Source organism: Aptenodytes patagonicus, chromosome 14 (assembly GCF_965638725.1).
Source record: "Aptenodytes patagonicus chromosome 14, bAptPat1.pri.cur, whole genome shotgun sequence".
Lineage (NCBI taxonomy): Eukaryota > Metazoa > Chordata > Aves > Sphenisciformes > Spheniscidae > Aptenodytes > Aptenodytes patagonicus.
In genome coordinates this window covers 1,436,855-1,462,461 of record NC_134962.1, presented here as the reverse complement: position 1 = coordinate 1,462,461, position 25,607 = coordinate 1,436,855, and the positions used below count along the sequence as shown (strand labels likewise).

At 61.4% G+C, this 25,607-nt stretch overlaps 1 protein-coding gene across 1 annotated transcript; it reads right to left on the bottom strand.

Annotated features, from left to right (window-relative positions):
• Positions 1–2,941: 2,941 nt before the first annotated feature.
• PSMF1 (proteasome inhibitor subunit 1) lies at positions 2,942–11,213 on the bottom strand. The gene is made up of 7 exons (XM_076351937.1): positions 10,950–11,213; positions 9,710–9,862; positions 9,045–9,127; positions 8,162–8,347; positions 6,535–6,588; positions 4,360–4,518; positions 2,942–4,229 (listed from the first exon to the last, which is right to left on the bottom strand). The coding sequence occupies exons 1-7, from the start codon at positions 11,076–11,078 to the stop codon at positions 4,178–4,180; spliced, it is 816 nt and encodes a 271-aa protein (XP_076208052.1). The 5' UTR covers positions 11,079–11,213; the 3' UTR covers positions 2,942–4,177.
• Between the last annotated feature and the right edge of the window lie 14,394 nt (positions 11,214–25,607).

Genomic DNA, 25,607 nt, shown 5'->3' with positions numbered 1-25,607 from the left:
CTCCAGGACCGGGAAGTGATTTTGTACAGAGACCCCCTGGGCTAAGGCGGCGGGTGGCTGCGGCGGGGGGACACAGAGCTGCCGATGGCCCCAGAGCCGCTCTGCCCCGCGCCGCAGCCGGCTGCCCCGCACTTCCTCCCTGCATTGGCCTGGCAGTCCCTTCATCACTCCCGGCGGGTGCTGGGGAAGAGCAGCGCAGCCAGCTTGAGGCGCTGACCTGCGATGGTTAACGTGCAGGGGTGTATTTAGGAAGCAATCAAAAATATTCCAGGGTGGTGAGAAAAATCTGGCTGGGAAAGACGGGCTGATGCTGTGCAGCCTGGGTGGGATGAGGGTCGCCAGCCCCTCAGTGCAGGGGGGTCCGGGGGCTTCGCCCACCCACGGGAATTAGGTGCTGGTGGGTGGGTCGGAGGCAGCTTTGAGATACCCCAGACGAAGGTGCTTCACCGTCCCCTGGAGGTGCAGCGAAACCAGCCCGATGGGAGAGCGTTTCACCCCTACGTGCCACTTCTGGATCCTCTCCAGTTTCCGTGGGAGAAGCCGGTTTTGCCGGAGGAGGCGGGAGGTGCAGGATGGGCACTGGGGAGGAGCGGGTGGCACCATGCCCAGCAGCGAGGGGAAGGGCCCTGCTGAAGGGGGCACCGAGGGCAGCAGACACCAGCCCCGACCCCGCTGCCTTCCTGTAAAGCCGGGGACAACGGCTCGTTGTCCGCATCCCTGGCAGGTCACCCAGATGCCACAGGGATGGGCAGCGTGGCCACAGCAAGAGGCGCCGGGCAGGGCGCGAGGCTGGCTGCCCCCCCGGCAATGCCACCACACCGGGCCACGGAGTATGGTGCAAGGGCAGGAACATGGCAGGCAGCGCGTCCTCGTCCCCCTGCTCAGCACAGAGGTCTCTGGACCCCCAGCTCTGGGGCTTTGAGGGTGTCTCCCCTTGTGCCAGGGGTGAGCAAAGAGGGAACGTCCCAGCACACCGTTCCCAGTCCCATATAACGGGGCCTGCTTTGTTTTCCCGTGTGTGCAATACGCACCAGTTCCTCCCTCGCGCTGTGCGTGGGACACACGGGATCCCAGGGACGGAGCATCGTCTGCGGGGTAATTAGCAGTACCAGGGGCTCTGCCTTTGGGAGCGCGCAGGGCAGGTGCTGCTGGGCTGGGCGGGCTGGCAGATGGCCTGAAGGACTCTCCGGGGATCTCAAGCCATTACCAATAATCCAGCATCTTTCTTCAAACGTGACGTGGAAGCGCCTCGCCGGTGCTGCGGGAGGGGGGAGGGCTGTGCCTGTGCCAAGACCGCACAGGCCAGCCCCAGCCGCTCTTCACCATAAAATTGAGGTGCGTGGCTTGATGTGCTCCCTTGCATGTTAATGCTTTCCATCACTTAGGTTAGCAGCAGCCGTGCCAGGGATGGGGACACGCGGCCGGGGACCTGGACCGTCCCTCCTGCTGGCGGGAGACCCAGCCCTTGCAGCCACCGTGCTCAGTGCGGTAAGAGCCTGCAGCAGGGACGGCTGGCCCCCCAAACCGTGCTCAGGGAAAGGGGCTTGCGCCTGGCTGCCAGCCCTGCGGATGGAGTGAGGAACGGGCTTGGGATCACTGATCCTTGGGAACCACCTCTGCCGCGCTCCGGGCAGCTCTGCAGCCGCCCTTCGGTGTGAGCTGAGCCAGCCGCAGGGATGGTCTCCTGTCCCCACTGTCCTCTGACCCGGAGAAAAGGATCCTTGCCTCCTTTTACCCATCCTCTCCGGAGAGCGGATGGCACAGGCCCGGGAGCCCCGAGGCTCAGGGACGGGCCTGCAGCGGGCACGGCTCAATGCTGGGCACTTGCCCTCTTTGAAACCCCTTTCCTTTCCCACCTGCTCCCCCAGCTGCACAGCACCGTGAACCCGCTGGGGCTGAGTGCTGCAGACAAAAGATTGTTTATCAGAACCTGCCGCAGCCTCTCCCGGCGCTGGCTCGCTTTAATTAGCCCCATCAAAGCCGGCTGCGTCTCTCCCTCCCTGAAAGGTTGCAGAACATGATTAATTCAGGCACAGAAAGCAACCGCCTCCCGCAGAGAGGGGCCCCTCTGATAAGGCCAAAGCTGTTTTCTCTCCCCAAGCACCCTGCGTCTCTCAACCCCACGCAGCAAGGTCAGGGGCTCCCTTCTCCTGGGGCAAAGCTGTGGATGGGCTCAGGCTGCCCCAGGAGCCGGAGGGGACAGAGGGGACAAGCAGGAACAGGGGTCTCACCAAGCCCTGGGTCTCGCTCTCCATCCCACCCATGCTGCGAGAATAGCCGCCGTCTGCTCTGGTCACAGGCATCACCCACTGCCCATCCATGGATCTGCAGGTGGGACTGTCCACCAAAAGCCCCAGGGACACGCAGCCAGGTCTGGGCTCGAAACCAGCTCTTGCAAACACAGGGGTCCACGCACGAGCCCTGGGGAGATGCAGGGGATACTCCAGCTGCCCCCAGTGCTGAATTTCTACAGCTGGTCCTCCCCGCTCCCACCTGCACGCAGCCCAGGGTTGCACACACCGTAACTCAGCTTTATTAGCTGCGTTTGTAGGCAAAGGGGTTTTAAAAGGAAAAAGCCTTTGGGGAAAAGAGATAGATGGGGGGATCACTTCCCCCTTTTTATTTATGCCAGGACGGCTGCATGCAGCGTACCGACGGCATTCAATACCCCGGAGGGCCAATTACCACAAGGAGCGCAGCCAGAGCCAAGTCTGGGCTGTTCTCCACTTAATTTTCTTAATACAGTCACATCGTCTCAGAAAAGTGGTACTGCTCAGGGGAAGGTACCAAGCGGCGTCCCAGCGTGAATCCTCCGCTTCGGGGAGGGCAGGCACAGCCTGGGCAGAGCTTTGGGGCTTTCCTTCTCATGGCGGGGAGAAAGGGGTTGCGGCTGGGGCAGGGGAGCAGGGGGGGGCACCCCCAGCAAGCACCAACACAACACTGTTGTCAGGTTTTTATTTCAATCTCATGAACATCCTTCCAAGAAATCAAACCATGAGAAGAAAAACATAGTATGAACCCCTGACAGGACAGACGAGCTGCAGCCCCAAAATTAACTGACCTGGGGGGAGCTGTGGGGAAGGGAGGAGGATTCCAGAAAGAGCTCAGGAGCCTGAGCCACACAGATCTCACCCATTCTCCCCGAGCTGTTTGGCAGAGTTCAGCCAGGCAGAGCCGCATCAGCCTCATGCAACGGGACTGACGGTAGGGAAACGTGTTCTATAAACCTCTTCTGCAAAGCAAATCCCACAGCCGAGCGAGCCCCCTGTGTGCATCCCCAGAAGGGCCCCAGCTCGGTGCTGGGCTCAGCTCTGCCGTGCCTGGAGAGCCAATGCTGGGCCCGGCAGGTCGTGTGGGTACCGAGCACCCTCCCTCCTGCTCCAGCCCTGTGTGGTGCCCAGCGGGCAGCCCTTGCCACGCTGCCTGCGGGGCTTTGCGTGCACCCCGGGGAATGAAAAACAACACGGCTGCAGGGGAGAGAGGGCGCAAGGTGGGGCCAGGAATTCAATATATGTCTCTTCTCATGCACATTAAAGGCTTTGCTGGTGGTGCTCTTTAAAGCCAGTGGGCACAGCCATGTGGAAGCTGATCTCAGCTGCTGCTGGGGGTCTGCCCATGGAGACCCCGTGGGTTGAGCTTTTTAGCCTTTCACGCTGCTCAGCCCCTCGCTCGGAAAAAGAGCAAGAGAGAAACCATCTCTACATGGGGAGCCCACTCCGGCTGTCGCCTGCAGTAAGGCTACTGCAGCTCCCCAGCACAGGAGCGGCAAGAAGCCAGCTCCCTCCTCAGCACCGACCGCTTGTGTAACCCCAGCAGCAAAAGCGGTGCCACCCCGGAGAAGCAGAGGAGGAAACCCCACAGCACCCAGGCCGTTCTCGGAGCGCCGCGCCCCACGCCGCCACCTCGTGCCAGGCAGGACCACTTCAGCTGGGTGCAAACAGCCAGGCACCCTCAGAGGAGCACAGAAAGAAACGAACCCACTGCCTCCTCTTCTATTCTGCACACAGGGAAATCTTTATAGCTGGTCTGACACACAGGAACACGGCCCCGAACGGGGAGAAGAAAAACACTGCTGAAAAGATCGAAGTCCACCGAATGGGAAGCGAAGAGGGGAAAGTGCTCCTGCTTCCGAGGAGACTGCTCTGGCTGCAGCCGTGAGAAGCCATGCGGTGACTCCTCACATGAACATGTCGTCGTAGCCTGGAGGGGGAAGGTGGTCGGGATCTGGCCTGGAAAGAAATTCAGAGCAGAGTCAAACCGGGAGCGAGAGTTCAGTCCCGCAGCAACAGGGACGAGCCAGGAGATCCAGGGGCAGCCCAGAGGGCAGGCTGGGGATACCAGGCACAGCCGAATACCTACCCAGATCTACCAGCTCCTAATGGGCCAAAGGGGTCGAATCTGGCGCCTGGTGGAACTGCTCCCGGGGGAAGCCGGCCTGGAATGCCCGATGACGGGTCAATGCCGGGCTGCGGGCAGCCAGACCGGAGAGGATCCACGATCATTCCCCCACTCCGACCTCTGGGGAGAGGAAAGGCAGAGAAGGAGATGAAATTAGCACTGGTGAGAGAGAAGCAAAGCACGTCCCTGTGCTGCAGGAACACCGGGAATGTGGGGTGCCACACACAACACGTGGGAAGGAAAGCACCCCTAACCCACTGCAACACGGGCCAGGGCAAGCCAGCGAGGCGAGCCCACGGCAGCAAGACAGAGAGCACTTGACGTGTGTATGTGTGTGTAAGTAAGAGTGCTGGGGCACAGCAGATTCTTGTCCCGTGGAAGCTGCCGCCTGCCACAGGAGGGAACCCAAATGCATCACACCCTGCTCCTACCTGGGGTTATCACAGCTCTGTAAACCTGCCCGCGCTACGCCACGAGGTCAGGGGCAGGATGTGAATCACAGCTCGTCGTCATGCCGAGGCGGGAGTCTTACAGCTGCAGAGTGCATGCCCAAGCCAGGGCACCAGCAAACACCCAGGTCCGGGGCACCACTGTGCCACCAAACCCCCAGGGCTAGCTGCAGACATGCACAGGGAAGCAACAGCCCTCGCCCACCTGCCTTCCTCAGAGCCGATACCAAAAAAACCACTCGGAGCAGCGGAGAGGCAGCTTCCCTCTTCCCCCGGTTCCTGCAAGGAGCCATTTAGGGCATCAGCAATGGCTGGTGAGTCCCAGTGGGCTGCTGACCACCCCCGGGGGAAGTGTCGGACCTGCTGGCCCTCGCTGCCAGCCCGTACTCCCGTCCCTGCTCTCTGCGCTCCCGGGCGAGCAGCACGTCCTGCCCTGTGCAGTGTTGCAAGAGCTCGGCGGACCCGGCTGGGGCTCCCGCCAACCTTTCCAAATTGCTGCCTGGAAGTCATTTGCTGACCACGGCGGCTCCTCGGAGCTGCCCCACGCTGCGAGTGCCATTCCTCATGGTCGGCTTTGTGCAAACTCGGCTGGAGCCTCTGGACACTGCTGCCATCGTGCAAGTCATTAACAACTGTGCTAATGAGTTCCATTACGCCAGGCCGGCTGCCCAAAGCGCCTCGGGACAGCCAGGCCCCACGAGCATATGCCTGGGAGTCTGGGTCTCTAGCCCCAGCGCTGGCAGGTGTCAGCACACAAATCTGCTTCCATTTACAATCTTTTTTGTCATTTATAGAGAAACTTCTGATGAAGGGCTGGAGGCAGCGAGAGAAACAGGGTCTCCCCCACAACTGAACCTCCTCTCCTCATGCTATCAGGTTTCCTTCCAGCCACCCAGGCTCCCGGCCTCTCCCTCCAGCCGGGCAGGACGTTTTTAGCTGGCCCTTTTCTAGCCAAACCCACGGAGAACCAAGTCTTGCAAGAGGGGAAAAAATGTGATCCCCACAGGAGAGTGGTTCCAAAGAGGACTCCCCTGGGCCGCAGGATGCTCTGCAATGACTCCAAGGGCTGTTTTTTTGTCTATGTGCTTTTAACTGGAATGGAAGATGACAGGTTCTCCTTGCCTGACCAAACCAAAGACAACCATGTATCTGTGAAGATCAGTCCCCCAGACAGCCCTCCTCCTACCCAGGCTTTCTCTCCAGTGCCTCAGACAGCCGGGAGGCTCACGACCAGGACTCGAGAATCTGTGGACTCGGCTTTAAGCCCCCCCTTCTCCAGACTGCTGGGCTGTAGACGCAGCAGCTGGTAACATTTTAAATTAGAGGCTTACATTCACTTAACGACATATTCAGCTTTGATTTACTGAAGGAATTACTGCATGTTAAATGAATAGAAGCTGATTATTAAACAGACGCAGATTGCAACCTATCATCTATGCAAGAGATGGGATCTTATTACGATATTAGAACCATATTGAGGTTTAGCAACTGTCAATTGGTCCCTTGCAATTTGCACTGAGCAACTGTCCCATCGCTGTCTGCGCTTAGAGACGGTTCGCTGGACGCCTGAGCCAGGCGGACTCCAGCTGTTCCAGAGAAGCTCCCCAGCCACCCCCACACATCCCAAGAGCAGAGCAGGGGATGCTCCCCAGGCAGGCAAAGCACGACCTCTTCCAGCCATACTCACCCAAAAGGGTCCAGGTCTTCCCCACCAACAGCAAAGGGGCTCAAGGGGGAAGGCCTGAAACACAGAACACAGCGAGACGTTCAGTGAAGGGGAGACCGGCTGCACAGAGCGAGCAGGAGCGAGCAAGCAGGCAGGGCAGGGCAGCCAGCGCGGTTGCTGGTGCTGCGCTCGTGCGTGCTCTCCCACGGCAAGCACTGCAGCACCCAAAGGGTCCTGGGACCTGCAGGACCCTGCATGAGTGGGCTGGCATTGGGAGCCACCCCATGCCCAGGACGCAGCATTCCCTGCTCCAGGGTGCAGCTGGGCGTGGACACCGGTGTGCATGGCAGGCTTGCGGGAAGCTTGCTGAGATGAAGGGGGCCCTGCTGTTCCCACTGCTCCAGGCTGGAGCTGCCTGTGGATGCTGGGAGTTTCCATGCCAGGGGCTCCCCGAGTGGTGCCGGGCTAGGCCAGGCTCTCCAGCATGTCCCAGTCGGAGACACAATGACAGTCCCGCTTCCAGGAGTGTGAGGACAGTGGGGCGGTGAGCCTGCAGCCAGCTGTCACATCTCCTTGCCAATAATATGTACCAATAACATGGTTTCAGAGCTGTGCCCAGCTCCAGCCTGTCTGCCCAGGTCTCCCCAAGGAGCATCTCGCACCCTGAGCAGCCCTGAGCACCAGCAGACAGCAGTGGGGTTAAAGAAGCAAGAGGTGACACGCAAGGCAGAAGCTGTGGCTGGTCTCCAAGAGACGGCAGAGCCACCGCAGTGTCTCTGACTTCCAGTCAAAGGGGATTACAGCTTGTGGGGGGAGAGAGGGGGGAGCCCGCCTGCCACGTATGAGGGGTGGCTGGGCACGAAGGGGCCAGGGAGGGATGGTGAAGTGGGTGCCGTGTGTCCCCTCTCCCCAGCTTTGCCAGCAAAGAGTTTCAAAGGGAAAGCGGGGTCAGGAGAGCAAGAAGAGGTCTCTGTTCCCCTCCACCAAGCCTGCACCTCCTGGGCCTGGCCCCAAGCCCCGGCTGGGTGCACCGTCCCGGGAGGGCAGCTCTACCGGCCACAGCAGGCGGGAGGCTTAGAGGCAGCCCCAGCTCTGTGCCAAGCAAAGGCAGAGCTCTGCACCCGCCACACGCCCTCTCCCCTCTGCCACGAGCAGACCCCACAGCTCTGCTGGAGCCCACGGCTCGATCTGACACCCAGCGCTCTGGTGTCCCTCCCGGAGGCTGCTTGGCCCCATGACACCACCGTCCTTCCCACTGCTGTCCCTGCTCTGCCAGCCCCGGAGCCCTGATGGTCCCTCAGCCAGCATAGAGCAGGGCCTCCCTCCTTCCACCCCTCACCTTCCCCCCAGCCCTGCACGCTGCCCTCTCCCTCCTGGGTCTGTAGGTCTCCAGCTACACCCCTAGGCAGTGCCAAAGGAGGGTCAAAGCAACACACAGCTCCGGAACAGGCCATCCCTCAGCAGGCAACTTAAATCAAACCCAAGCATGCGGCCAACGAGCCTGAGACTGGCTGGGGAGGGTTTGGATCCCCTTTGCTCCCCATCCCATGTGTGCAAGATGGGGACCAGAGGTGAAGATTGGAGAGCTGTGCCAGGACCACGTCCCTTCTAATGGAGGACCATCAGCAGCCACCCGCTCTTTACTCACCAGGACGGTGCTCTCGTGCCTGCCGGCTGCCGGGGAGGGACCCTCAGGGGGTTGTAATCCCGGGGCAAGTCAGGATCCTTCTTCTCAGCCTCGGGCTCCTTTTTGGCCTTTTCTGCAGTGGCCCCGAGGGGAGCGATGATGCCCGAAGCAATCCTTGTCCTCAGCTCCTCAGTGTTCCTGTACACCCTGCAGGGAGGAGAGGCGAGGTGGTGGGCTGGGGAGGTGACAGCACCTGGGTGCAAGGTGCTGGACAGGCTGCGAGAGGGGTGGTGAGGGGACAGACACGCCCAAAGCATCCCTGGCACAAAACGTGTCCCCAGCTGGCAGCACGGAGGGGACGGGAAGGGGTAACAGCACACAGCAGCACCAAAGCCCTGACCCTATTTGAGAGGGCAGAGGTGCCACCCAGCCCAGGGGACTCCCTTGTGCTGTGGCCATGACCCGGCCAGTTCTGCGCTGGAGGAAACCACAGCACATAGCACTGGCCTTTAGCAAAGCCACAGAGTGTCTGGGCCACGGTTGAAGGTGTCTGGTTCATGGTTGAAGCTGTAACACCACTGGGCAGTGTCCGCCCAGCACAGACAGGCAGGCAGTGCTCTGGAAATAAAAGTGCTGGGCTGGCCCAGCCCGTTCCCAGGTGGAGTGGCTCTCCCCTGGGCTCCGACCCAGGGTCCCACCATCCCCTAAATCCCTCTCGCCTGCCAGCAGCACAGAGGGAAGCAGAGGAGGGAGCTCTGGCTGCATTTCAGGGATAGCTAGACTGCCCCCAGGGTTTGTACTGGGGAGAAGAGTCCTCCAGGCTCCTCCTAACCTGGTCTCTGCCCCCCTCCCCACGCCGGCAGGACATTTTCTCCTGCAGAAAATGCTGGGGAACCGAGATTACTTGTGGAAATCGTCCAGGTGCTCCGGGTTGATGTAGTCGGCCACTGCCAAGGTCACATCTGCCACCTTCTGAGAACTGCGATCCTGGCAAAAGACAGGTGAAACACGGAGTCAGCAGCCCAGCGGAGCTGGGAACGAGGGAAGGAGCAGGTACAACCACAGCCAGGGGCTTGGGACACAAGGAATGGGCTTGCCTGCTTCCTGCCACGTCCCTGTGCTGTGCCCGAATCCCCAGGAGCAAACAAACTCCAGTGTACAGCGAGGCTCTCCCTGCTCGCTCTCCCAATCAAGGCTGCAAAGGGTGAAAGCAAGAACACCCTGGGCAGGTGCTTATGGGGGACAGGAGAAAAATCCTGAGCTGGGAAGGGGACACAAAAGGGGCAACTCCTGGGTCAGAGTGTGCAAGGCAAACCGCATCACTGCCCTGATGCAGCTGGTGTTTGACCAGCTTCACACTGGGCCACATCTGCTGCCGCACAGGCAGGTCTGCAGCCCCTAACACCCCCTGGGTCTGCCCCATCCTGAGGGACAAACACCGCTGCAAGGTAGAACAAGAAACAGCAAAAATTTAAGAAATGGGCCCTGCTGTTCTTTGCACATTTTGCGTGGCAGCAGCCGGTGCACCTGAAGGACCCCAAACCCGCAGGGACCAGCCTGGGTGCTCACCATGACGTTGAGGATCATACTGTCTTCCACCATGATGGCCTTCAGCAGCAGCTCATGGGCATCGTCCGTGGACTTGTAGCGCAGTGTATACACCTCCTTGTTGGCTTCCCAGCCGGCGGGCAGCAGCTCCGACTTCCTTTCATCAGGACCTGGCTGCAACAGGACAGACGTGCTGCTGAGACTCTGCCCATGAGCCCAGCACGCTGCAGGGCTGAGGGGACCTGTCTTGGCTGCACAGAGAGATCCAGGAGGGGATCTAGGTCTCTGGGAGTGGATCTAAGTCTCCGTGAGGGGATCCCTCGGTGCCTTCCAGGTTTTGACTGCAGGAACAGGGCTTTATTTCCTACGGGCTGGCCCTGCCTGCTTGCTGGCCTCCCACAGGGTCCCCGCGCTAGAACAGGAGGGACACAACCACCCTTTGCTGAGCAGGAGAAGGGAACAAAGACCCAGACTGGGGGATGATGCTCTTCCCTGCCTGGCACCTCTCGGCTCCCCAGCACAGGACAGAGCTGTCTCGGGCTGGGGGGGGAAGGCTGTCGTCCTGTTTGTCCTAGCCCCACAGTGGTGCTGCCGGGGGGCACTGCCCCACACTGTCCCCTCCCCTGGTACTGGGGGGGTTTCTCTGCCAAGACAGTGCCCTGCCCCCCCCCACTGCCCCCCAGCGCTGCACCAGGCACCCTCCCAACACACCCCAGCACTGCACCAGGCTCCAAACTCACTAGGACCCCGCCCTTAGCACTGGGTCCAGCACCACACTGTCCCCTTCCCTGGTATCACACCAGGGCCCCCAGCGCTGGGGCTCCCCTGGCACCACACTTCACCCCAGCACTGCACTGGACACCCACTTTTTGGTAGGGGGTTCCTCCCCCCTGCCCAGCACCAAGATCCCCCCAGCACCACAGTGGACCCCTTCCTGGCATCACACTGACTCCTCCGGCACTGGGACCCCCCACCCCCCGACGCCGCACTGACCCCCCCCAGCACCGGGACCCCCGCAGCCCCCAGCACCGCAGCCCCCGGCTCTGCCCCCCCCCCCCCCCCAGCAGCACTGAGGCCCCTCAGACCCCGCACCGGCCCGAATGCCCCCGACATGCCCGGCGCCGCACGGCTCCCCCACCACCACCCCGGCAGCGGGCGCCGGGCTCGGCCGAGCGGCGACGGCGAGCGGCACTAGGAAAGGCCGGGGCTTGGTCGTGGCCTCCGCGGCCTCCGCGGCTGAGGAGCCCGGCGGGGCCCGTACCTGGTCGCCGGCGCCGAGGCAGCGGTAGCCGTGCCGGACCAGCTCCCAGTGGACGCCGCAGATCAGCGCGTCCTGCGGGCGGGAGACGGCGGCCCGCGCCCAGGCGTACAGCGGCTCCAGCCCCGCCATGGCCGCCCCGCACCGAGCAGGCGCGGCCGGGCCGGGCCCGCGGGGGAACCGCCCGGGCAGGGCTCCAAACGCCGGGCCGGGGCCGCTGCGGGGAGCGGAGCGGAGCGCACCGGGCAGGCCGGGGCCGGGGCCGGGGCGGGCCGCCCCTCACTAGAGGGCCCTCGTCTCCTGCGCAAGGTCCGGGCCCGCCTCCCCCGAGGGCCTGGCCGGGCCGGGCCGGGGGCTCCGGCCGCCGCGGAGGGCTGGGGGCGAGCGGGGGGGGGTTTCTCCCCGGAGAAACGGACAGTTTCTTCCCGCAACGGGCGGGACGGGCCTCGCCGAGGGGTCTCCGCCCGCCGACACCCCCCCCCCCTCTCCCGGTGCGGGGCCGGACACCCGGCACCGCCCAGCAGCCTGCGGGTTGGAGCCTGCCCGAGCCTCCTTCCCTGCCCCTGGCTCTTCCTCGGCGGTTAGAAAAGAGTTAGAGTCTGCGGCAGGGTCTGCGTGCGCTGCCGTAGCGAGCCCTTCCCCCGGGAGCGAAGGGGCTGAAGCACCGAACGGCCATCGATGGGTTTATTTCATTCCTTCCACAGCTCCTTTCTCTGGGCCACAGTATTTGTAACGCCTCGGTTCTGTTAAAGTTCCCACTGAAAGGTATTCAGGTACTTTTTTGTCCTGCCCTTGGGCCAGAGCGGGTGTCCCCGGCGTGGCTGGCAGGAGGCTGGGTCGCGGGATGAACGCACGCCATGCCGGGGAACGCCATCATCTGCTACTTTCCCAATCTGAGCTCCAGCTCCTTGGGGATGCTCATCTTGACTTCATTATGTGTCAATTAATTAACTCGCACTGTTCGCTCTTTCCATTTCCCCCTCAAGAAGTCACTGAGGCTGAACAATCGACCGCAGACCGGCAGGCCTGCCTGCCCGGCAGCCCCCGCGGCTCAGCACTGCCCATTCGCACGAATCGTCGCCGCGCTGGCCGGGGAGCCGTGGCACCTCCCGCTATTCCCCCCGCCAGTCCCGGCTCTGTGGAAAACGGCTGTGGCTTGAAAGCCGAGTGAGCTGTGCCGGCCGTGCCGGACTCGGCAGGAAAGCTACCGCTGATTTTCCACGGGGCTGGGATTTCAGCGCGGGAGCTTCGCAAGGGAGGCATTGGATGGGGATGCGATGAGAACAGCAGGAAATGCCTCAGCCGGAGCTTTTCCAGCGCTGGGCTTGTGATTCACAGCAGCAGGCAGCGTTTCCGCCCCGCGGCTCACTCCTGGCGGGCAGCAGCCACGGTTGCAGGCTTTGATGGCATCCACATTTCACTTTCCCGGCACAGCCAGTCCCTGGGTGGGCGATGGGGGTACTGGTAGCTTCATTCGAATGCCCCCTCCTGAGGCAGAATTTGAAATCGTGGGTCTTCCTCCAGAAACCTGACCCTAAATCCTGTATCCCAGCGCCGCAAATGGGTTTCTCCCGCCTGCCTGTGGACCCGGTGCAGGTGCTGGAGCGCATGGGTGTTTGGGATCGGCAACCCCGGGAGCCGGCGGTGCCTCGGTGGGGCGAGAGGCGGCAGGAATCGCACACAAGCTATGCCGAGTCCTTACCAAGCTTTTGTTTTTCCATCCAACCTGCTGCCATCCCTTTTCACCCGCCATCTGCTGTCCGCCCTCTCGCCCATCACCGCACGCTCCCGTCCAGCCATCGGCTTGTCCTCCTGTGGCCTCACCTCCGTGTCCATCCTTAATTTATTTTCCCTTCCCCATGTCGTGCCAGCTGCCCCAGACCACACACGAGGGGTGACTTTTGGTGCTGAGACCCCCCTGGTCCGAGCAGCCCCTCCGTGAGCACAGCACGGGGTAAAGCAGGATGCCTCCATGCATCCCCTCACCATGGGACCCTCCTCGGCGCTGGGAGCCCGCCGTACCTGAGCCCACGGCCCCGAGGCTGGCTGCCGCTACATCAAAGCTGCCTTTCCAGTGCCCGCTGTGCCTCGCTGCGCCGGCCCGCGCCACCTGGCTCCCCGTTGGCTCTTTCCTCTGCTCCAGTGTCTCACTCGTTCTGTGGCTCGTTGATGATGAAAACCACTGGCCACATGAAAGCAGCTCCCCTAATGTGAGTTAGGGGCCTGCAAGCTACGTGGGAGGTAGCAGACAGCACAGCCCTGGCTGGGACGCAGCGGCCAAGTCATTAACGAGGTGATGAGGATTGCAGAGCCGGCTCATTAGTGCTGCAAGGCAAGTGCGTCACGTTGGCTGCCGGGCACGCCGGTGCTGTCGTCGGAGCAGCCATGTCCTCTTTGTGGGCTGCCAGAGCAAAGCCAGGAGCAGGAGCAATGCTGCGAGAGCCGAGCGAAGGCCCCGGAGCAGCCAGCGCCCCGGACGCCTTGCACGTGTTCATGAGGATTTGTGCCCAGCTCTTGCACCAACCTTCCTGCCTGTGGCAATGCAGGGGAAGCTGCACGTGGCCGTTTTCCTCCCTCTTTTACCCAGGAACGGGATCTGCGGGGCCGCGCATCTCATGGCGGGCTGCTCCCCTCAGGAGCAGGGCCGGAGGTGATGTCCCAGGGGAGGTGGTGGCTGGAGCCGCCCTGGCAGGGTGGTGGTGCTCGGAGCAGGTAAGAGGGATGCATCAGCCGGGGTCACCTCCGTCACACAAACCACAGCCTCCCCCTGACCTTCATACTTTCCCGCTGCCTCACTGCTCCCGGTGGATGCGCCCACTGCGGTGTCGTAATGAGCAGAAGAGGAAACAGATTTCCCAATCGCCTGCCCCGCTGGCAGCCCGTGAGCCCTCCGTGCTGGGAACAGCAGCCGGCACGGCTGGGGCAACTGGCTCACCCCTGTGCCGTGCCACGCCACGTGCACCAGGTATGACCCGGGGCCCAGCAGGAGAAGGCAGAGAGGGGCCGTGGATAATCCCTGGCTGATGTTCAGGTGTTTCAGGCTGCTGCTGTTTGAGAGCATCGTCCCTCCCTCGGGGTCAGCTCGCTGCTGCTCCTTTCCCGTGGACGGGAAAGCCCACGCACATCGCCTCACCTGGGGTGAGCAGGGCCGGGCGCCGGGGGACGGCACCGCTCTGTTTCCTACAGGGCTGCCTGCGCTGCTCTGTGCAGGCAGCGCTTCCCAGCGCACAGCTGGAGGGAAGGAAGGGATCCCCCCCTTGCAGAGCAGGGAGAGCTAGCGGCGCTGGGACAGCCTCCTCCACGCTCTGCTCAACCGCCCAGGGCTTACTGGCACGTAAGGAGCCACCTGAAGGTGACTGAAATCGCCGTGCCAAGGGACATCGGGTGGGACAGGGCATCGGTGGTTCCTGGAACAGGCTTCGCCCCTCACTTTCGTGGGGCTCCTGTCATTGCCTTGAGAGAGGAGGTAGTCATTCCATGAAAATTTGGCCTCCTCTTCATTTTCCCCAAATTCAATTCCAGGGAAAGATGACACCGAGGCAGGAGAAAGGGGTTTTTTCTCCGGGGAAGAAATTCAAACCACATGCGGGCAGGCTTGCCTCAGTAGCAGGAGGAGGGACCGGGGCTGCGAGAGAGCAGGCTCTCAGCAGCAAGGCCAAACGTAAAGTCAATTAGCACCTTCAGGACTCCGAACATGCTTGAGTGCTGTGCTTCGAGCAGGCATAATCCCCATTGGAGGGAGGCTGCCAGTAGGGTTTGAAAATAATTAGGAAGCCCAGAAGCCTCAGTGCTTCCCAGAAAAGCCTGTTAGCTCTGCAGTGGAAACCTTGCTTGCAGGGAGCACGACGCACAAACACAGTTCGTGACTCATCAACTGGATGGAGCTAAACTCAATTTTTCGGAGGTCAACACGCTCGAGTCCTAATGAGCTTTACCCTCGATGGGGCTCCTGCGCTCCCTTTGCCTGCCTTAATTCAGGGGATGTGCAACACACCTGAGAGTAACGGGGATGGTTTCACGGGACGCGTGTCATCCAGAGACACCAACACCTTCCTAAGGGGCAGTGGTGATGGGGAAACTGAGGCACAGAGCGCTCGAACCACCTGAGCCAGCGGCCCGGAGGGCAGCAGCAACCCTGGTCCCCTGACCTGCTGCCCCCGGCCGGAGCCTGCACCCCACCAGCCCCATCCCTGCAGCCTGGGTGGACGCTGCTGTCACCCCCCTGCTCTCGGGGGACCTCAGATGTGAATTCGAACAGCCCGGGACAGCCTTGGAGGAACAAAACAAGACAATCAATCACCCTTGCTTCACTCCCGCCCCAGTCTGCGGGCTGACCCGGGTTGCATTGTGCGGAGCCGGAGGGACTCCACATCAAAGCGGGGACCAGCTGGCTGCCGGGCCGCCCCAGTGCCCAGACGGGCAGCGCCCTGCCCACGAGCTGCCTGTCTGTGCTGCCTGCGCGGGCTCTGCCTCCGTTCGCTGCCCAGGCCAGGCGGCAAAGCTGGGATGCAAAACTGCTCCCTGCTCGGGGTACGGCAGGGAATGCCCGAGGCCACGTCGGCTGCGGAGAGCATCAAAGGCAGGGGTGCACGGATGCCGCCCCGGGGCTGGGACCCCACCGCAGCACCCTGGGGCCGGCAGCACCTTCCCTCCATGGGGGCGAGGAGGAGGAAGAGGCGCCGCATGCGGAGGAAGAGCTGGTCCCATCCCGAGCTCATCCCGGAGCACTTCAGAGGCTGCACGAAGCCCGCGGAGCCGCAGGGATGGCACAGCCTGCTCTTGCGGTGCAGCTCCCACTATCCTCACAAGACCCTTTCCTTTGCAGTTCCTTCCATGACACATGGCAGTCGCTTCCCCCGGGCTGCTGCCCCGGCGCTGCTGCAGACAGTACATTCATTTTTGGATGTCGTTTGCAGCTCCCCGGCGTTTCTCCCCATCCCAGGCACGCACGGATGGTATGAAGCAATGTTCTCAGGGAGTATCAGCTTCCCGGCGCAGCGCTGTTGGGTAAGCGCTCGCCTTTCTTCTGAGGAGCTTGTGGCGAATATTCCCCAACGAAACCGGCCCGACGTGCTACTCAGTGGGGCTGGGGATGGCGAGGGGGAAGCGGGGGGGTCCGGTCATGGTGGGTCGGGCTGGGCCATGGTGAGCCGGTGAGGTTAGCCATACAGGACGGGGGGTCCGGGCAAGGGAGAGCACCCAGATCCCTCTGGAGCAGTGCCCGTGTGCGGGTGCAGCACTGCAACAGCAATTTGGGTGCAAACCCCCAAATATCCCCTATTTCCCCACTAGCAAAGGGTCGGGGTGGCTCTGCCCTGTGACCCACGGCACAGGACAGAGCGGGGAGGACCACGTCTCTGCGTGCAGGGAGCCAGGCTGAGCCCCAGCGCCTGTGTCGACCGGCCCTGCCACGCACAGCTCCCTTCTGCACCCCAAAACGGGTCTTCGCCCTGCTCCGGCCCCACTCCTGTGCTTGCTACGAGGCTGCCAAGGCCGCAGCATCACGGATGCAGCCGGGAAAGAGCCACTGGGGCACCCGGAGAGCAGCGACCTGCCAGCAGCACTGGCAGCCCAGAGACCCCGAGCACTGTTGGGGAGGGGATGGAAGCAGCAAAATCCCATCGCAGGGTGGGTTTTATCATCTGGGTTGAGGGCGGGGTGGTGTTACAGCCTGTGCCACCGGCATTCACCCTCCCTGAGCGCACAAAGAGTTGTGTGTGCAGCGCTGGGGGAGCACCTCCTGCCATTGCAGCCTGCGGTACACGTGTGCCCATGGTAGGTAACAACTGACATTTTTTCCAGTTCGCCAATTAAGGCACAGAATAAAAGTCACTAAAATGCGAGGCTGGGTGTTTAAAGGGAAAATTCTCCTCCAGGTGCCAGGTTTATTAAAAGAAGGGGAAAAAAGCGAGGAGGAGAGGCAGGGCCACAAGCTGGACAAAGAACATATGGGGAAGGAGGTGCCTTTGCAGGGTCGGACAACGTCGGGTGCCCATGGGGGAGCGGCGAGGACGGGGGCTGCAGTGAGCCCCCATGCCCCTGCGCTGCCAAGACCCCAGGGTGCCGGGTGGTCCCCGGGAAGCCATGCCCTGGGCATCGCTGTGAGGCAGGAGGTCCCCAGCTCACCCTGCGTGCCCGGAGCAGCCTCCAGCGGGGCTGACACCCTGGCAGGGCTGATCCACATCCTTTGAAGGTTCCCCCGTTAACTGGTAGGAAACTGCCCCAAACTGGGCAGGATCCGGGCTGCTAAAGTGGGACGTGCTCTCAGCACCGCCGCCAGAGCTGGAGCTGCTGGGACACAAGGAGGACGTGCTCAGCCGGGGGCTGTGGTTTGACGTGGCGCTTGGGGCAGCAAAACTCCCCCCGGCTCCTGCAAGCCGCTCCCGGGGGAGCAGGGACCCCCGGTAGCGCCGGCCGGCCAGGCTGGGGGTGGCGGAGCCACGGGCCCCGGCCCCCGCGCCACCCATCTCCGCCGGGTGCCTGCACACAGGCGCGACATTTGCACTTACACATGTAAAGCATTAGGATTTGTTTAGAAGCCCTTTATTGTCGTATTTTGTTCTTTATTTCCTACAAATTAAATTTGCTGAGGGATATGTGCGGATTGTGAAATTATTTTGAGAATAGTTCCTCTGGGTTTTTTAATTTCCTTTGTATTAAATTTTTACAGTGTTTAAAAGACTATGAAAAAATTTAAATAAAAAAAGTAGGACAAAATCCCAGGGAGGAAAGGAGAAGAGCCCGAAAGGGTGACTGACCACCCGTGAGCTGGCGCTGGGACCAGCCACTGCCGCCTCTGTTATCGCAGGTGCCAGGGACAGTCTGGCACAGATGCCCCCCTCCTGCTACCCCTCCGTCCCGGCCCTGCCGCACACGGGGAACCGGGGCTGGGAGGCACTCGGCCGGCTGCCCCGAAGCCGGTGCCGGAGCGGGACCTGCCGCCCCGCAAGGCCGTCTGCCGAGGCTGTTCCCACCAGTCGCACAACCCGGCCTTTCCCTTTCCTTTGCTCCCGGTGCCGGATCAGGGCAGGGATCCCTTGCACGAGGCCATGGGGCTCCGCCGACCCTCCGTCTACGTTTCCAACACAGAGCAATTGTTTGGTGCAGACATGAAAACCCACGGCCGGGCTATATGAAGCTGCCCTCCCCTGCGAACAATTTCCAACGTGATAATCTTCCCAATTATTCCCCTGAGCTGCGACTGCTGCAGAAAGCCAAGCTGCCCCCCGTGAAGGGCTCCACATCTTGGAAGCATTAGGGACCCCTTTCGCTGCCGGGGTGTGCAGCATCGCAGCGATGGCTGGCTGGGAGCCGCCCTCCCGCCCCTCCGTCCCCTGCACTGGGTGTTTCCAGCTCATTAAAATCGCAGACACATTTTTCATCTCTTTATTTCTACCACTGTCATTGTCATTGTTTCAGGCTGGTGCAAATTTGGAACTGGCCGTGCACTGATGCTGCTGCTCCACTCCACCCAGCAGCTGCCCTTGCCCCCCGGACACACAGGAGGGCCCTGCTCTGGGGATGGGGATGGGGACCAGGATGGCACCGGCCTCCTGCTGCTGCTCCCCCGGGGGCTTTTGCACCCAGGTCTGTGGCACAGCCCTGCACAGGACCCCTGGCACACTGCCTCCCGCCTCTCTCCGGCACGGCTCCCCCTCCGCAGCCTGCCCGTGGGGCATGTGGGCAGGAGGAAGGGGGGCAGGAGGAAGGTGGCCCGGCTGTGGCGCTGGCGGGGAGGGTGCACTGGCTGTGCCAGTGTCCGGCAAAGGTCTGGGTGAGAGCCGCAGCGGGAGCGCTGCTGCCGCCGGCCAGGGGCAGGGGGTAGCGGAGGTCTCGGTGTAATTGCAGGACCCCTCGGTGCTCCCGAGGGGCTCCGGGAGCACTGAGGACGGGGACTGGAGGCAGCAGGAAACCCAAAAACAGGGCAGCATCATCCCCGGGCTCGAGGGACTGGGGACGAGGGCTCCCCTTCTGTAATCTTCGGTCCCCTGCAGTGCCAGGGCACCCGTCCCCGGGCAAGGGGCCTCGGTCTCGACGCAGCCATTCTGCCCTCCGTGCCGGGGTCGGCAGGAGTGGCTGGTTTGTGTCTCTCCAGCACAGCGCGGCTGAGGGGAGGGAGCAGCTGGGCTCCTCCTGGCTCTATGGGAGTGAACGGGTGGCTGATGTGGAAAATAATTATGCGACAGGATTTCTCCATTAATAACTAGGAAAAGGAAGAATTCAGTGAATGTGTAACTTCGAGAGCGAGAAGATGCCGGGGCTGCGCACAGCAAAGTTGTCCAGTGCAGTAGGATGCTACCGGAGAACCGGCAGCACCGTCCAACTGGGAAGAATGACTGAGAGTGTTTGAATAAACTGGGACCAGCACAGCCTTCCAGGGCTGCAGGGAGGCAGGGAAGCAGGGATGTGGGGATGCAGGGAAGCAGGGATGTTGGGATGCAGCGGTGCAGGGATGTGGGGATGTGGAGATGCAGGGATGCGGGGATGCAGGGATGTGAGGAGGTAGGGATGTGGGGATGCAGGGATATGGGGAGGCAGGGATGCAGGAACGCAAGTCCTGTCCTGATGGTCTCTCTGACCACCACATCCCTCTGCCTGTGCAGACCCTCTCCCCAGCCTCAGGGTGCTGACGCCTCCTCAGCTCAGCTCAGCTCAGCTCAGCTCCTCTGGCCCCACTGGGGAACTTGGCAAAATGAAGGGAGAGGATTGCCGAGCAGTGCAGAGCCCAGCTCTTGATCTGTTCTAGGAAAAGAGAGGCCACACCAAGAACTTTCTGAAATTCCTTCTTGAAGCCTTGGCTGAAAGCCACTGCCTCTTTGCATTTAGACCCTGGCAGCGCTGGGGCTCGAGCCCTGGCCTGGCCATGCCGTCCTGCCCTTCCCAGCATCCTGGTTTAGGGAGCTGGAGCCTTTGCCGTGGCTCGGTCTCCCCGTCCCGTGCACCTCTGCAGGTGTCCAGGTGTGGAGCCGCCCCTTCCAGGCACCTCCCGGCCCCTCTTTGTCACTGGAGATGCAGGGTGGTGGCTTCTCCGGGCCAAGGGACCCCCAGCATTGCTCTCCCCACCGCGCGCTGGCAAATTCCTTTCGCATGAATGGGAAATATGAGTTCTCTTCTTTCCTTCTTCTTCAGGAAAAAAATATGTTAAAAAAAAAATCAAATCAAATCCTATTTGTTTGTGGTCTCAGTGGTCTCCAGTTGTTTGGTTGAGTCTGGAACTCAATGCGATGCTGTTGGGATGACCATGGACTGTGCACACCCCAAACCCGCTGCAAACCTGGGTGCACCCAGCCCTGCAATCAGCTGCACGAGCCGGGGCTCGTCCCCACGTGGGGACAGATGGACGTCCCCATGTCTCCACTGAAACTGTGAGCGGTGGAGCCGGAGCAGATTCGGCTCACGGAGCAGCTGCTGGCCCCGCTCCGGCCGGACTGGCTGGGAGAGGCTTGGGGAGAGGCGGGAGGTGCGGTGGGTGTCTGCTGGGAGCTCAGGGTTTGCTGTGTGGTCTTCCAGGGGGGGCTCAAATTAGCAAACCAGCATTGTTAAAGAGACGAAAACATCAGTAACCTCTAATTATCCCCTTTCCCCATGGGAGGAGGCATTTTGCACCCGGGGGAGGCCATGCCACACATCACTCTTTCATCGCAATATTATGGTATTTTCCCCCAACGCTGATGATTGGAACCAGCCGAGCTGCCGTGGCACAGCCCTGCTCCTGGCCCTCGGCGGGCGAGCGCCACCGTGCCGGGACCCCAGAGATTCTCACCCACGGGGAGCACCGCCGCAACCCTCGCCGGACCCCTGTTCTTGGGGAGGTCCGAGAAAGCCAAACCAAAGCAGAGTCCTGGGCATGGCCCAGCACAGAAGCATCCCTCCTCCTGCAAAGAGGTGACGTGGGTTTAGTCCCTGTCCCCGAGGGGCTGTGCCTGCTCTGAGCAGGTCCCTTGGGACCAGGTTCACCCTCTGCATCCCGGAGCATCCCCGGGTCAGGGCTGGGGGCACGGCAGGAGGGTCCCTCTGCCTGCAGGAAGGTGCTGGATCTTCACCGCCGCGATGGGTGGCTGGCGCTGCTCTGTTGGACAAACAGCCCGGGAAGAGCAAGGATGGATGGAGCAGTCGAGACGAGGGCGCCAGGTCACGGCGTCCCTCCCTGCCGCAGTCCCTTCTGAGCTGGGACAGAGCTGTCCCCCCGGGTGGGGAACCGTAAATACCGGAGCCGTGGGGAGGAGAGATGGCACGCTGAGAGCGCCCGGAGTGCATGCGGGGCAGGGAGGAGGCTCGGGATATTTGGAAATGTACTTTCTCTGCTTTCACAGCGCGGCATACATTTTTCCTTCATTTAATGTTTTTTGCTCGCATTCCCAAGCGAAGAATTCTTTCCATGAGCCAGAGCCTGCTGCAGCGGCTCTGCGCCCAGCCGTAGGCACTGGGGACTGGCCGGGGACCGTGCCCCTGCATCCCTCCTCCAGCTGCAGCGGCACTGGTGCTTGGGGGCCAGCGCGAGGGTCGGGGCCGCCTCGGCCCCGCTGGCACCCTCCCTGGCAGCGCTTTGGCTCCACTCACCCACCCCGATCCCCTTTTCCTCCTGCTCCTGCGGTTCGGCGCTTTTTGGGATGATGGCAAAGCTGAACCTCCTCTGTGTGCTTCGAGAGGGGAGCTGCCTGCAACCCAACAGCGCTTCAAACAGCTCAGACTTTGTCTTTATTCCAGCTCCTGAAAATTGAATTTGTTAGTGGCATAAACAGGATATAAAAGGCTGACAAAAAAGAAAAAGGAGAGGGGAACATTCTTCTCCATGGCTTTGCCTGCAATGGAGGAAGCGACTTGTGGGGACCACATCCCCTGGCACTCCTGTGTGTTAGCAAAACTCCTCTCCTAATGGCAAACAGACCCTGGGGACCGGCTCCGTCCAGCGTCCCGGGACGGCTCCTGACCCTTGGGGTTTTGTTAACACAAAGGCCTGCCCTTCACAATTTCTGCTCTTTCCTTCTTTTTTTTTTCATGGTGCTCTCCAAAATTCACGTTGGTTTATGGTGCCCTTTGACGTCAGCCACAAACAGGGCTGCCAGGTGGTAATAATTTTCCTGAATGTCGGCTAAATACAATTATCACTCTATTTTCACTTCAGAAATATTAAAATTTGTGTCCCTCCTATTATTAATTCTGAGAAAAGCCTTTATAAGTCACCATGACACACGGCTACCAGCCCTTCGGCGGTGACAGGCTCCCGCCCCCGTGTCCCCGGGGTGCTGGCAGCCACTGCGGGGCTGGTGACCGTGGTCCGGGCTGGCCCTGGCTGTGCCACGTCCCCAGGCTGTGCCAGAGAGAGGGAATGGGACGCAGTGCCCGGCAGACACGGGGACCAGGGCCAGGAGCTGGGACGTCAGCAGGGAGAGGATGGAGCCTGAGGCTGGGAGGGTGAGGAGGGACCCGTGTCCGCATGGGACACCCAAAGCCCCGGATCCCATGGATGGGGCAGGATGCGCCAGGGACTGGGGACATGCAGGGCGGCTCTGCCAATGATGATGAGGCCAAGGGCTGGGGCTGCATTTACGGTGATGGCGGAGCAGGCGTGTGTCCGCTTCTCCACTCGGCTGCGTGAAATCAAGCCTTTCCCAGACCCCGAGCGTGGCCGAGGGCAGGGGCAGCTCTCAGCCCTACAGCCCAGCTGGCCACGCCGCAGCTTTCTGTGCCTGGGGACGTTCGCCCGGGTGTTTCCCATCCCTGTGCCAACGCAGTGGGGTCCATCAAAGGACTAACTTGTAGACAGCCCTTAGGACATGCTGTTTCCTTCTGGCTTGCTGTCCAAAGCATGAGCACATCCCTGCAGTTTTGGCCGGGGCAGGCAGGAGCAGAGGAGCCGTCAACTTCGGTCACGGTACAAATCGCATCCTGCTGTCAGCAGGTCCGCGGGCATCAGGTTTGCTGTTAAGGGTCCAATTTCAGCTGCAGCCAGCAGGACCCGCGGCAGTGACCAGAGCTGACACAGGGAGGTTGGATTTTAAGCAAAATGGCTTAAAACTAAGCTCTGACACGGAAACACACTGTCACAGCCTTCGGCAGCCGAGTCCCAGCCAGGCGGCCGGGCGATGCTAACACCGACACCGGGCTTTCAGCCCTGGCATGTGCTGGGGTGCAGGTATAGCCGCGCACCCGGCATTTGCCTTTCCTGTGGGCACCCGGATGGGCACCCCACTTGCCCCCGGCTGCCCAGGGGCACCACCAGCCTCTGCACCGCGTCCCCTCGCCGGCGGCACGTGCACAGCGGCTGCCTCCGCAGCCCTCCCCGGGCTCTGCGGCTGCCAGGGGGAATTTCCCCATCCAGGACCAGGAGCCTGCCCAAAGCCTTTGTCTTCTGCTGAATTCCAGCTGGTGAGAGTCATGCACTGGAGTCAGAGGATTTACCCTCCTGGGGAATTATGTGCAAGAGGGAACCATGTAGTCACATTAAAATTATTTGAAGAAGGACGTGACTTCTGAGTGCTGTCTCACGTGGAGCCAGGAACATCCATCTGACTGATGCTTCCATCTGTCTTACTCAATAGTTTCCTTAAATAGCACAAATATTAAAAGAAATTCAATTGGAATTTGGCATAAATGATTCTTAGGAGAATAGAAGAGGGCCAGCTACTAAAATACCACTGGCTTGCTCCCTTCCAGTAACAAACACATGATTTTCACTGCTAGGGAAGCCAGAGGCAGCTGATAGCTGTGCCCAGTGAAGAGGAGGATGCTCTGTGGTCGCCGATGCTTTGGCTTTGCCAGGAGAGCGGTGCTGGCTGTGCCCGGGGCGAGAGGCACGGTGGGCATGGCGGCAGCACCCGTCTCCCCCGGGGAATCCTGGCTCCCTGGCAGCAAAATAATCTGCAGAAATACTGCAATTTCAGGTTTCCAGGCTCTCCGAAAGCCCGGTCCCGCTGCTCCAAGCCCCAGGTTCCCGCCCCTGCACCGTGCAGGCCGCCTCCCTGCCTTTTCTTGGAGAAAGCTTCCCCGAGCCCCCACCACGCACAGCCGGGGGGGGAATTGCTGCAATGGCAGGAAGAGATTTCTGAGCAATTTTTACACCGTGTCTCAGTTCCCCGAAGACCTCCTCTGCCTTTTGCTTTTATTTTCACCTCCCGTCAGCTCTGCCCAGGACACCCGCGGTGCTGCGGAGCAGGAGGTTGGGTTTATGGCCCCGCTCAACACAGCGGACTTCTCGCCATCGTGTTTGTTCTTATTTTGTCCATCCGGCTCAGCTGCTCCTCAGCGGACAAGTAGAGATGGCAGAGTTTCACTGGCACATGAGGGACGGAGATTGATGTTGGCTGCGACGATGGCGCTCGGCGCGAGCCCTTGCCCGCGGGGATGCTAGGGCTGGGGGGGCTTTCTGCAGAGACCCTGCCCCGATGCCCACCCGCTGCTGGGGAGGAGTTGAATAAAACTTCAACAACCCCCAACCTTCATGTCCATCTCCTTCTTTCACCTTCTCCAGTGAATACCGAGGTCTAAGCACGATGGTTCACACAGCAAGTGAGCGCGTCCTCCCTCCTCCCAGGGCTCGCCCTGTTCCACCATCCCCATCTCCCGGCTACCTGCGAGCACTGCCCAAATGCCACCTCTCCCCAAGAAATCCCGGCTCAGCCATAACCACCAGCCCCGTTATAGCAGATGAGCCCCAGCACCGGGGCGATGCCCTGCCCGCAGTCCATTGGTGAGCCCGTCGGTGCCGGCCGGCGCCAAGCCCGTGCCGCACAAGGCGCCGTGGTGTTTTTCCCGCTCTGACAGCTGTATGGAAATTGGAAGGCGACGCTGACATGTGTCAACAATAACCAGCGAACAAGCGCTGACGGCGGCGGCTGTCCCCACCACCTAGAGGAGGCTGGCCACTCTTGGCTGAAATCACAACAAATTGCGGCTGGGAAGCAGGAGTATTGTTTCAATTATTTCCATTATATAAAGTCAAGCCATTTAATATATTCTGCCTCAAAGGGGCTCAACTAAAGAGATAAAATAAACACTGGAAATCTGCTCCGCTGGCACAGAGGAGGAATTCGGTTTCGACACCAAACCTTCCCTCCCACCTCGCCGCTCGTCTTCCCTTTCGTCCTCCCTGCTCCCTCTCCTCCTCCCGCTGCCCCTCGGCCTTCGGTGCCGCTCGACACCAATTCCATCTTTGGGATTTGCTTCTGTTTTGGCAGCTGGAGCGCTCGGAGGCTGCACAGCAGCACCGGTGGCTGGGGCCGGAGCTGAGCCGGAGGAGCCGTGCTGGCAGGAGGGGAGTGGGAGCTTCAGTGCTCTCTCCGGGATGAAGGATTTGATTTAAGGCAAACCTTAAACCTCCCGGGGTGCTGCATCCCCCCGAGAGCAGCAGGACTGGTGGGTGGCACAGACCCAGGACCAGCTGGAGCGTGGCAGGAGGAGGAGAAGGAGCGCAAGCATGCCGTGAGCATGCCGCAGGCTGCTCAGCACGCTTGGCTGACGCCAGTGCTGAAGTCAGCCACCTTCACGCCATCCTCCTTGCCTGGGAGAACCGACGGCATCCCAGCACCGAGGGGCCTCACCAACTCTGTGTGCCAGCGTGGGAGGTGGCGAGAGGGGCTGCCGGGCAGGCTGGAGCTGCCTCCTGCCGTGCAGAGCCCAGCTGCTCCCACCAGCTCCAGCCAAGCGGGAGCTGCTTCCCAT